The 13,420-nt window shown below is 34.4% G+C and overlaps 1 protein-coding gene across 1 annotated transcript in view; it reads right to left on the bottom strand.

Annotated features, from left to right (window-relative positions):
- LOC108237370 (CUB and sushi domain-containing protein 1) overlaps positions 1 to 13,420 on the bottom strand; it is a 390,396-nt gene that overhangs the window by 173,797 nt on the left and 203,179 nt on the right. The window contains exon 5 of the mRNA XM_017418738.3: positions 10,171 to 10,378. Coding sequence (XP_017274227.1) covers positions 10,171 to 10,378 — 208 coding nt within the window. The remainder of the gene's footprint in view (positions 1 to 10,170; positions 10,379 to 13,420) is intronic.

Here is a 13,420-nt window from a genome sequence, read left to right on the forward strand (position 1 = left end):
TTCTTTCTTCATAAATTAACCCGTCAGACTGTAGATATTCAAACCTCTTAAAATGATTTCTCTCTTTTCCTTAGTTTTGAACTTAAGAAGAGTATGGAACCTTAAAGTAAATGTATGCAATCACTTTTTTCTTATTTTATGGAATGTTTTTATTCTAATTTAATTAACTGTTATGTTTTAATATTGCACTTTATTGTCTTGTTTGAAATAATTGTAAAGTATGTTATTAAAGATTTAATACAAATAAATTAGCATCTAAAAAAGAAATAACTATATTAACCTTCCCGTGGCCTTCGGGTCAAATTGACCCAACTTACAAGTCTCTTCCTCACTTTGTCTCTCTCATGAGTGTGGACGACGGAGAGGAACCCAGATTGCAGACTTTTAAAAAAACCTAATTTATTAAACAAAAGAAACAAACAAAAACAAAAGCTGACGAGGCAGCAAACAAACAAAAACTAAATTCAAAGCATAACCAGAACAGGACTCAGAAAACGGGAAACATGGCGCGAGGCAGCAACAAACATCAAACAATGGACCAGCAAGGTATGGGAAGAGTGACCGGGTTTTTAAGACTGCGGATAACGAGGTGAGTGGGAACAGGTGGAATGATTACTGAGTCGGGACAGGTGAAGATGGGCGTGGCTGACAGACAAGTGAATGACTGGGGGAGAGTGGAAATGAAAACACAAACACGAGGAGGACAGAACCTAGATGAACCAAGAAGAAAACAAAAACCAGATAACTAAAAATAGGAAATAAAACCAAAACACAAACCAGGGAACTTAAATAAACTAAAACAAAAACCAGAAAAAGCCAAATCACCACAGTCTGTCTCTCTTTTTTACAAGCTAATGGAGAACAAAAAAAAAAAAAATAAAAAAATAAAAAACTGGATATGTAGAACATGCTTCAGAGTACATCCCTCAGATGATGAAATGTGAGAAAGACTGACAAATGACACATGAAGAGACTCTGGGATTGTCAGGAAGAGGTATTTTGTAATTCACAACCACTTCAAACAAAATGACAACTAAATACTTTTAAAGTTGTCAAAATTGTGGTAGACTTTTAAATAACTTTAAGAATGAGCTGTTTTGATTCTGTGTGATGTGGACTGAGGATACAGTTACAGAAACAAGCCTTAAGTCAGACTTGTTAACAGACAAGGGAAGAAAATAAATTAGAAAAGGAGGAGCTGAAGGAGAAGAGAAGTCCACATTTTAAATAACATTTTTTTAAGTATTGTAACTAAAATGATAAGTTGGTAGCCCTTGGTGAATGTTACATCAGCTTTAGCTTTTCATACACTTTGTTACCAACAGCAACCAAGTGAAGAAAATGGTGCACAAAGGAAAAAAAGGGAAATGATGTAAGAAACTGCCTGGAAGCAGATGAATCTCTCTAAAGTAACAAGAGCTACTTTAGTTAACCTTTAATAATACTGCTAGTATATTGTGCAGATAGAAAAATACAGTGAGGAAGGATACATATTTATAAAGAAAGGAATAAATGCAAAATATGAGCAACATGGTAAAAACATAAGAAAGCTTGGTAATGAAACCTATTGGGTATTTATTATACGGAAATTGTGACTACAGTAAGAAAATTGGAAACAAAAAAAAAAGTTAAAATGTGAAAAAAAAAATTCAATTCATTCAAAAGCACTATAAATTTATTCTACATATACAGAACATAACAAATAATGTGAGTACTGAAGAGCAAAATTTCCTCTCTAAATGTATCAGTCTATGGTTATTAATAACTAGTCTGTCTAAATAAAGCACATTTAGCCATGTACCAGTAATTAATAGCTAACATATTACAATCTGATTTGGGCTTTTGCCATTATTTTTTGTTTCAGCTTTAGGATTTCATGCCCATTGGTTCAGTAGCATGTTCATCCTGATTTTGATTCAGTAGTTTGTTTCCTAGTTTCCGTCAGTTCTTTTTTTTTCTGTTATCACTGCACAAGTGGTTGTAGTTTTTTTTCAAATGTAACACATTTATGATGTCAGTCACACACACTTCTCCCCCCCAAGTATTTATAGTTCCAGTTCTTTAGCTGTTTCTTGTCAGATCCTTATCTGTTGCATGTTCATGTCAATTTCTCCTTCCTTGTATTCATTTTGGTTTCCTTGCCTGTGGAATGAATTTGTTTTGGGTATAAAATAAAGTTTTCATTTTAGTCTTCCTTTGTGTTTGGAGCATGACCTGCTTTCACGTCCTCACCTTCATCATTACAAATGTTGTTTCATCTTTTATGCACTCAAGTCTAAGCAAAACTGTATTGTTTACATTTACCCAAGTTGACACAATAATTCAGTTTATAGGGTACTGACTGAAATGTTTTGTAAATAAATCAAAATGTAGGGATTTATTAATTTTTAAAATCTATTTCATTAAAATGCATCTATAATAAAATGGTATTCAGTAATTCAGGATGTGCATCAATTAAAACATTAAAAGCATGCATAAAAGGGTCCCTCCTTAATTAATTTATGGTGTGAAAGAGAAATGTTTCCCATTTTCATGATATATGAAACACATCTGCTCACCTACTGTGAAGTAGTCACAAAGTTGGATATAGACCAGTTCCTGTGGGTTTTTGCATTGTATGTCTCCCTAAAGTGTATCCATCGTTTTAATGCAGGTTTTTGCACTTCACTCTCACAATAAAATTGTGTAGCTATTCCTGCTGGCACAACCTGATCCTGCCCTGCGCTGACATTCTCAGACTCTGATTAATGGGCTTTTGCACCATCAACCATAAAACAGAACCATGTTCAAAACACTTATGATTGTGACATTTCTCTGTATGTTACTCTAGAATATGAAAGTCCACAGGATCTCTCAGTTCTGGCATTCTTATGGGAATGTTTTCCATTCTGATGTGTAAACATCCAACCCCCAACAGCACGCACTGGTCAAGATATTCTTGATATTAGGTATGGAAAAAAACAAGAATGAATGGAAAATGATTAAATGATAACTTTTACAAGAACCATGACAAGCATAATTAATTACTGATGCTTCTTTATGGACCTTCAAGTTACTAAAAAAAAAACAATAACACCGTCAACTATGAGTTTCTTTTCCATTTTGTGCTAAATTTTAACCCTAAATTTTTTTTTCGCCCCAATACATATGAATGTCAAATCCAATGTGCAACAGTGATTATTTCAAGCTTGTTTTTATATTTTAACTAGAAGCACTTCCAACTTTAAACTTCCACCAAGACCTTAGGGTCATTCAAAAAATGGTAGGATCCGGATTGAGATCTGGATCACCACCAAAATGTAATCACTTGTTTTCTGTGACAACGCCAACATTTCCTGAGAATGTCATCAAAATCTGTTCATTTATTTTTTTCAGTAATCTTACTAGGGAAAAATGGACAAACCAACCAACACTACTGAAAACATAAGCTTCTTGGCAAAGGTGAAAGTATTAGTGTTGAACTGTCAGAATAAAATTTGCTTATGCAGTTTCATGTTTCTGGTCCTGATGATAGTTTTCCCATAAATAGATCGTTGGGCAGCCTAACTAATGAGCAAGTTATTTAAATGCTACTGTACCACAAAACAGAAACACTGAAAGGGCACGGAAAAAACTATATGAATTTATAGTGACATATTGATGGATGATGTCCAGCTAAATATAAGCAATTGTGTAAGAAGATCAAAATGATGGAAAAGCAATACAAGAAAACAGATAAAAAAAACAACAACATTTAGAACTATATTTTCCTTGGTTTATGGTTAGAGATAAACTGACTGACATTAGAGAAAGGGAGAGACAAGACGTTGGAGCAGACAAGAAGTAAGGGATAAAACTAAACTGAAGAAGGAGGAAATTTAAAAAACAAATGAGCAAATGAAAAAAGAACATAGAAAAAAATGACTGATTAAAATGAGAAAGAAGATTGGCACTTTGAATGAAAATGAACTAGAGGCCAAGAAGCAGGACTCAGGTGGCAGTGAAGATAGAGAAGACCGCAGAGATGTGATGGACAGGTTGGAATAGAAGTACAGTAGGTTTTTGCATGTCAAGAGAAAATGCAAGATAAAGAGAACTTAGAGAAATGACAAAATCAGAGAAAAAGTCTGTGAAATACCCTCAGAGAAAAACAGGCTGGTGGATGAAAAAGACATGAGAGGAGGTGAGGAGGGAAAATTTACTTACATGATTTAGAGAAAAGAGGTTAAACTGGCTGTGAGGAGAGGTCAAAAGAGATAAAAATAAGAGACAAGAAGGTACCTTTAAATAAGGAAGGGCATTACTAATGCCAAAAGGCTAAGAACAGAGATAAATGAGAAATACTGTGAAGCTGGAAAGAGACCAATGATGAGGGAAAAAAGAAAGGTCAAAGGATAAAAAAAATAAATCTAGCACTTATGATCATTTTTAATTATTTACAACTTATTACATTTTTTTAATCTAAATGTTGTTACCAAAATTAAAGGTTTTGAATTTTTTTTTTAGCTGGCTAAATATCCCTTTTTAAAGAAAATTGCCTTGTTGTTTTTTGTTTGGTTCAAAGTTGTGAAGTGTCAACAACACGGTCTGAGAAGGAAACGGAACGATGTGGTTTCCACACATGCCTGTCACTGCATAACTGGTCTAGGAAGTAAAAGCAATTTACATGTTAAACTCTACATCAGAGGTCAGCAGCAGGGCCATTTTACCTCAGTTAAGTAAATTAAAAGGTCACACTTCAAATTTAAACACAGGCACAATATATGTTTTTTGCATCTGTCATAATCGGTCATCTGTATAATAACCAGTAAAAGCCTTCTTCTGTTGTGCCTGTAGGACAACATTGTAGCCACCATGTTGTGCAAATTTATAGACTGATTGCTTTGCAAAGAAAAATAAATATATCTTTTAGGCTGATTTGTTGGAAGGCTTTTTAGGGCTTCCTATTGTTTTCTTTTCCCAGTGATTACAAGTGAGTAACATAATTTACATGCTTGGTCAAAATACAGCAATACTCTCACAGGGCACTACCTTTGAGGTAATACATAAGATAAGTAATGTAAACATAAACTCTTAGTCAAAAAGATGCAAGAATTAGATTCAGAATAATTTTATTATTGGACACATATATTCTTAGTCTGTTAGAAACAGTTTACACTCATTACACAAAGACAGCACTCATTTTACTTTCTCTGAAATTCTTTAATCAAATCCTGGTTTGAATTAACTTATTTTTGGATGTTATGTTTTTGTTTGAGGACACCAAGAGTCAGATTGATGTAGTTCAAGGGCTTTTTCTGGTCATTGGGTTGTACTTTGCCCCGGAGTGGCCTCAATCATAGTAAAAGTACCCTCTCCTATAATTAGAATCTGCAATTTTAGGAAAAAATCCAAACAATTAAGTCTAAAGTTATATAACATTGGCTGGACAATAATATTGTAGGATAAATTGCCTCTGCTAGAATTACTAATTCAAAGAACATAAAACATAAGCCTAAACAAAGAAACAGAAAGCATTCTATACTAAAACTAGATGCAAGAGGCAACAAAAAAATTGTGATCCAGTGACAAAAGAAATACAAAAAGAACAAAAGAAATCACACAATGGGTATATCTATGCCTACCAATAACATACATTTCAGCCATCAGTGTGCTGTTGTCTCCTCTTAACTGGTTACTTCAATATCTTGAAATGCATAATTTTAGCCTTCTTTTCACTGTTGCATTTAGTGCTAGTCTCTGTAGATGTGAGCATCTATAAATTGACGAGAAAACCCTGTAAAAATAAGTGCTGGATACAAGATAGAAAAGTTAAAGCATGTTATCCTCAACAGATTGCTGTTTATTCCAAGTGTTTAGAGCAAAGCTAGGGTGCACAGCTACTTTTAATCTCATAACACAACCCACGCTTTCACAAAGACACACACACACACACACACACACAGAGGCAGTAAACATAATTTAAAATGTAAATGTAATAACAGGACAAGTGTTGCAAAAAGGAAAAAAGTAAGAGAGGACTGGTGGTAACAAAAGAGGAGCAGGGGAGAAGAAAAGAACTAAAAGTGGAAACAGCAGGAGAGGATGAGAACTGAAGATCTAAAGGGAGCAGTGAAATGAGATGTAACAAAGGAACAAGAGGGGAGAGCAAATGGGGGAAAAAAAGACAAGATTCAAGATAGATACAGATTGAAAAAAAATCTAATTGTGTCTCTTTGCCACCTCACTAAATCTGCTATAAAAAGATTCTGTTGATGGACAAAGTTAGTCCAAAAGTATTGTAGACCATTGAGGTACTTTACAAAATAATTTGCAAATATGGATGTAAAGGGAAAGAAAATACATGTCTAAACCATCCTATGATAGATTGGACATGTACCTATCAAGGTTTACATACAGTAAGAATAAAAAAAAGAAAATGAATAAAAATTACCTGAGTGTATATTGAACATTTCATTTGTATGTGGCCTCTGTTTTGGTCAAAGAATGAATGATTCTTGTATTCACTTGAAGAAGATTAAAGCTTTTATTTATGTTATGCAGCTAGGACTTTTTTGTCTAGTTGAACAAATATCCGAAACTCACTGAATACGACGGGAAAGCTCTGGCATTCCTCTGGTCTGATTAAATCAAAACAAATATGTAAAAGTGCATTGTAACAGTAATCTTCATCCATTGTAGCAATTTTATGAGGTTTCAACACTAACAAGTAAGTATAAATGGATCTGATTAATATAGTTGGCTTTGTGAAACATTAAAAAATAAGAAAATATGGCAACTGTTGATGGCAAGGCTAAGTGAACATTCAGTAAAGGTCTTAAGCAGAGTTTTTTTTTGTTGCTTTTTTCATTGTATTAATCAATACAACTGCTTCTCTCTGCTTTGAAAGCCAAGGATGGAAGAGCATAGGAGAGGAAAGAAAAGGACCCAGTAGAGAGACAAACAAACAGATATAGCCAGAGGGAGTATTGAAAATGCAGACGACATAAGAAAATACAGGAAAGGTTAATGAGAAACTGAAAAAAGAAAGTGGGGGGAAGTGTTGAGGTTATAGTGTAAAAAAAAGGGGGGAAATGAAAATCACAACAGTGGTTTTTGTAAACGTTACAGAAAATAACAAAACTAAGTATTCAGAAGAAAATTCTGTTCATGCTGTCTCAGAAGATAACAGCTGCATAGATGTTACATACAATCAGTCGGACTAAATTATCCTGATGGGGAAGTGATCACCATGATCTCTTCACAGCAAGAAGGTTTCTGATTCAAATCTCAGCTGGAGTCTTTCTGTGGAGTTTGCAGTGTTCTGCCCATGCATGTATGAGTTTACTCCAGGTACTCTAGTTTTCTTCAACACTTTAAAAACATGCAAGTTAAGTTAATCAGAAATTCTGAATTGACCTTTAGATGTCAGTGTGAGTGCATTAATGTGTGTGACCTGTGTTGACTGCTGGAGATAGGCAGCAGGTGCTCACAATCTTGAACAGGACCAGTACACAAAAAGGATGCATGAATGGATGCGTGCGCGGTTTAATTTGAACACGAGCAAAAATAATTAACACAGCTAAAGAGGCAAGGGACTGTTCTTATAAAAAAAAGAGCTGATGCAACGCAGTGGTAAAAAGGCTCAAAACTTTTAAAAATGTGTTGCTGGCATCAAATTTTAAACGAGAGAGCAAACACACAAAGGAACACATGCAGTAGGCTGCTGTGCAAAAATCTTGAGTCACATTTGTGTGTATGATTGAAAAATTAGACTAAGTTAAAAAAAATTATTAAAAATAAAGCTCTTCAGGAAGCCTTAAGAACTTATAATCATGACCACTTTAAAAGTCTGGTTCCTTGAAAATAACATATAATGAAATTAAAAGTTGTTTAAAACTTTTGAACAATACCTTATACAGGCAATGTCTGTGTGTGCGTTTGTATACATATTCCACACACACATTGTATGTGTGCACTGTAATGTGTGTCCACGCGTGTGCGTGTGTATTTGTGACAGCTACAACATCAGATTTAACCTGCCAACTAGCAGACAGGAACATGAAATAGGAAATTGGTTTTGGGACAACCAATCAGAAAAAGTTCTCCATAAACAGGAAGGAGCCGTCACAGTGGTCCTGTCGGGTGTCAGTCATTTTTAGAATGACCTGCCCACATACCTTACTGAAAATGTCAGTCAGCACCTAAAACCCTCTCTGGAGGAAAGTACTTAGTATTGTGTCAGGGTCTGAAAGGCTGAAGCACTCAAAAAAATGTATTTTCATATAATTATGTATAATCAGTTTCAAAACAAACATGCAGTGATAGCCATTTCCATGTGTGTTGGTATACAAAATATTCTAAATATTTTGAGAGGTTTTGTCTGTTAGTTTGTGGTCCATTCTTTTACAGGTTTTTTTCAAGACTTGTCAAATGAACAATGAATGAAAGCCTGGTTGTGGGGTTTCTCTCCTCACCAAATAACATGAATGTTTAGTGATGTTAGGACCTATAATTTGATGTTTGGTGTAATCCCTCTGCTACACTTTGTAATTTTTTTCCTGCATTGCAGAGGCTTGGTTGACAGTGGTCCCTGAATGTTATACTGTCACATTAGGGCTTTGTGTTTGAGTAGCTGAGTGTGTGTAATCTGTCAGAGCCTAGTGAAACGATCAACAGCTCACCCTGTCAGAGGGCCACTTAAAGCGTGACACAGACACATGCACACAGACACACATAAACACACAATTGGTATCATGAGAATGCTGCGGTTGATGTGTGCAGCTCGGTTGGTGACAGCACTTAACGCACAATTATTCTCCATTCTTTTTGTTTCTATTTCCTGCTATTCTCCCTGTGTCCTTCATTTTACTCATTTCTTTGTTGACATATTCATTGTTTATTTTTTCCTTTTTTCTTTTTTTTCTTTTACAAGGCCAGAGTCATGAACTGTTTCTATATGAGGAAGAAAATGCTTGTAGTTTTGCAGACTATGGAAACATAATACCTAAATATATTTTAGTTATGCTGTTACTAATTTAAGAAGATAGTTCAGATGTTTTAAAGTGGGGTTCTGTAGAAAAGACACAAACACACACACACACACACACACACACACATATATATATATATATATATATATATATATATATATATATATATATATATATATATATAATAAAAACTATCACAGGTACAGATGTACTCCTGGAAGAATGAAGTGTCTTTTTAAAGTGTCTTTTTAGTTTCAAAACCTAATCATTCCTAAAACAAACAGACATAAAACATGATCTAAAAAATGGGTAATCTAAAGGACTGGGGAAAAACAGCATATGTTTTGAAGCTACTATAATTTATCAACTGAGGGTTAAAAATACATATATTTCTTCACCTGCTGCTTCACCGAAAGAGTTTGCACACTCAGACCCTAAAACTGCACAAATTCAGTCAACTCCTGTCAGTTTTTAAGCAGAAGGCCAAATTACCTTATCTGTTTTTTGCCATTAAGTCTTTCTTGGCAACTTAAACTGATCAAAACTCTGGATGCTTAATTATGAGAATGCTTCCCCCCTTCCAAAGTCACAACTAAGATCTCAATAGAGATCTGTGATACTCAAAGCAAACCATGTGAAATACAACTGTGCTTTAAATTTAAAAAAGCAAAATGTGTTCTGGAGCAACTGAGTGCCAATTTCCAAACTCAACCACAGAACATAACTGTGAAAACATAACCATTTATCACCTGCCTGATGAGACTTGAATAAATCTGAAAAAAAATCAACAGGACTCCAGTGCAGCTATTCAATCAGCAGTTGTATCTGTCCGCCCCAACAACATCATTAGTGCTCTTTTATTATTAAAGATATCCCTTGAAAGTTTACATTTCTGAAAACAGAAGGTCACAACTGCTTTCCTCATTGAGAGCAAGTCATCTAACATAATGATGCTTTTTCTGTCAGCTATACAACACCAATATTATTTCTATGTAAGTTATAGTCATTTTGTGATTTCTAACAACATATACATTAAAGTATACACCAACTAACTTCCTAAATGTCAGTGGTGCTTGAATTTATGTGTTTTTTATTCCTTGTGTATATATTGCTCAGCACGTGTAGCGTCAGTCCTGCTGATTTCTACAAAGACTCCTTTATCCTTAGAAGGCTTTTTTTCATTTTTAGTATCACAATGTGCATATGAGATGCATCTTACCATATGCTTGGTGCTTCTGTCCCGCTGATTTCTAGAAAGTCATATTTGTCTTCTAATAGGAAGTCATTGAAAACGAGAGCAATGGTGTCCCCAGGTTCAGCAAGGATTGACCATGTACAGTCCAGGTTGTTGTCATACTCTGCTGGGTATCCAGGGCTGGTTATTGAACCTGCGGTGCCTCGTAACGTGCCACCACATGCTCCCTCCGCTGGTGAAAAACAAAGAGACAAGAAAAGGCATTTAGATAGAACAGGAACTCTACAATACATGACAGTTATTTTTTGTTTGTTTTGTTTTTAAATATTGATTGTTAAAATATGCTTAAGTTGTCTTGTATTATTTTTTTCTTATTGTTTTGTAACACATTTTTCATCTGCATTGTTAATACCTAAATTTAAATATCAGAATTTATTGCAAATTATTAAAAATACAAATGTGTTTGTATATTTGTGGCCATTTTCATAGATTGTTCAATAGCTTAAGTTATTATTTTTTATTTAGGAATCAATTTATATAAGACAAAAAAGCCTTAAACTTACTATTGTTCAGACTGAACATATCCAATCTGGAAAACAATCTTTCCTTACTTAATTTTATTGAAGTCTGAGGATTGCCATGTCGCAGAGAATCAGTACTAACTTGCTACTGTATTGTTAAGTTCATCAATAAGTTTGGTGGGGGGTTCCAGTACAGCTAAACGATGCCACAAAGAAGAAGCTACTAAATTTTTAATAAGAAGTGTACGACCCAACACCTATTAGACAATTGTGGTAAAAGCCAATGCCGTTTCTTCAGCTTTCCTTCCAGTTTTTCAGAACTTCAACATGATCACCTAAATAAACACTTAAATATTTGAAACCAGTTTGTACCTGATGTAATTCATCAAGTAACTTAGGCTCATCTCTTGCCATCTGCCTACTAAAAAAAGCTTTGCTCTTACCCCAATTTATCTTGGAAGAAATTTTACCATAACTTTCAATTATCTTTGTCAACAATATCATCTGCATATGCGGAAAGATTTAATGACAAAAAAAACGTTATTTTAATTTCACTCTATTTGCTTTCTAATCTGACATAACAAAGGTTTAATACTCATTGAATAGAGCATACCTTACATTACACAACCTTGTTGAATAGCCCTCTTTACAAATAAAGGAGAACTTAAACCACCATTGACCTTCAAAACACTTTCAGTGTCGCAAAAGAGAGTCTTAATTATAGCAATAAAACCAGAGAAGAAACTTCAAAAGTATTCCATAGGTATTGATGCTCCACCTGATCAAATGCTTTATCTTGGTCAAGGGAAATCAGACCAAACTTTAAATCCAATGATCTAGAGATGTCCAAATTGTCCCTAATTAAGGACATATTGCCTTTTATTGATCTGCCAGGAATGCAATATGACTTGTCAACATGAATGACTTCTCAACCACTTTACTCAATTTCTTTGCCAAAGCTTTTGAAAATTATATAATCAGCACATAATAGACTCACTGGTCTTCACTTCTTATTTTCAAAAATATCCACTTTCATAGGGAGAAAAGTGAGCATGGCTTTTCAACATCTAAGGGGTAGTCCTCCCTTCGATATGCTGTCACTTAGAACAATAAATCCTCTGTCAACAGGTTCTAGAAGTTCTATAAACGTCCACAGGGCAGACCATCTATCCCAGGGGCGTTGCCATTTCCCATGCTTGACAGGGTCACCTCCAGTTCTTGCAGAGTTAAAGAATGCTCCAAGTCTGTGTTGTTCTGTGCTAGGATCTGTGGCAGATTTAGAAACTGATCTGTTGTGTCAGAATCTTCTCTGTAATAACTGACATACAGCTGTGAAAAAAGTCTGCAGCCCCTTTTTGTCTTTCAGTTGGCCCTGTCTGTTCATTTCAATCTTCTGATCGAATTCACTGAATGAGTCACTTCTGACCATTTTTCTTTTCCAGACTGAGGAAGAATTTAGAAGGAGTGTCAATTTCAGATATATTTTGAAAACGTGAATGAACCAAAGCCCCCTGCGCTCTAATCCATAGCAGATCTGCCAAAACCGACTTTTTCTTTTTGAGAGCCTGAAAATGACCTACATTTTCTGTGGACTCAAAATCTGGAGATCCACTATGTCTGTCTGTAGATTCTTTATCGGTAGTACAATCTCTTTTGTGACATTGCAAGTGTATAGAGTGCAGAATTGCTGACTATGTGTCTTTCAAATATCCCACTATTGTTGTACAGAAGCAAATTAAGATTTCTTAGTCTTCAACTGCTTCCAAAAATGGAAAAACACTATCTAAAAAAATATAATTTAACAAAACAGTGTTAAATGCCAATATGTAGTTTTAGGTTTTACTCCATATATATATATATATATATATATTTCCTATTACCATGCTATGGTCAGAAAACTCAACATAGCACAAGGAACATGATTTAAACATTTGTAAGACATGTTTCCTAAACAAAATCTATCAAGCCATCCCAAAAGTAGTACAGTTATCTCTACAGTGAGTCCCTGAATATTGTCTACTTATACCATGTTTAGAGCTCCACACAACAGTTAGTTCATAAGTTTCAATTATAAGTTTCTAAGGTTTCTTCTTGAATGCGTCCTAGGCTTTAGCTGATTTCATTGACAGTACAGTTAAAGCCTCCTCCTAACAATAAATAATCTGCTGAGATACAACCTGAACTAGCCCTTTCTAATTTTCATTAAAAAAAATAGATTTAAATTGGATTGGCTGGAGTATATACATTTAACAAGATCAAAGTTGAGTTCTCATATTTAGCAGTAACTTTCATCAACCTCCCCAGAACAATTTCTTCAACTTCAAAAAAGTCTGGTAAAAAAGAAAATTGCTATTCCTGCACAGGATTTTTTATAAATCATAATCATAACTATTTTTTTTTTCAGTCAACTTCATTATTAGTGCTGCTATGAGTTTCTTGAGCAAAAGCAATATGAATACCTTTAGTTATTAAAAGTTCATAAAACAGATATTTTTTTGTATCCCTTCCTTCATTCAGATTTAACCCTCCTTGACCTTTGGGTCAAATTGACACAAAGTTACAAGGAATTCTCTACATCTCTCTATCTCTCTCTTTTGAGGGCTTCTGGAAGGTTAAAGATGAAAATTTGAAACTACTCTAAACTAGACATAAAAGGATCAGTATTATAAGCGGTAAAGTATAATTTCTGCTGTCTTTTTTTTTTTCATACATCATTTAGTGGTGGTCTTAGTTTTTGCATCAGTTTTCTGTAG

Source organism: Kryptolebias marmoratus, linkage group LG15 (genome assembly GCF_001649575.2).
Source record: "Kryptolebias marmoratus isolate JLee-2015 linkage group LG15, ASM164957v2, whole genome shotgun sequence".
NCBI lineage: Eukaryota > Metazoa > Chordata > Actinopteri > Cyprinodontiformes > Rivulidae > Kryptolebias > Kryptolebias marmoratus.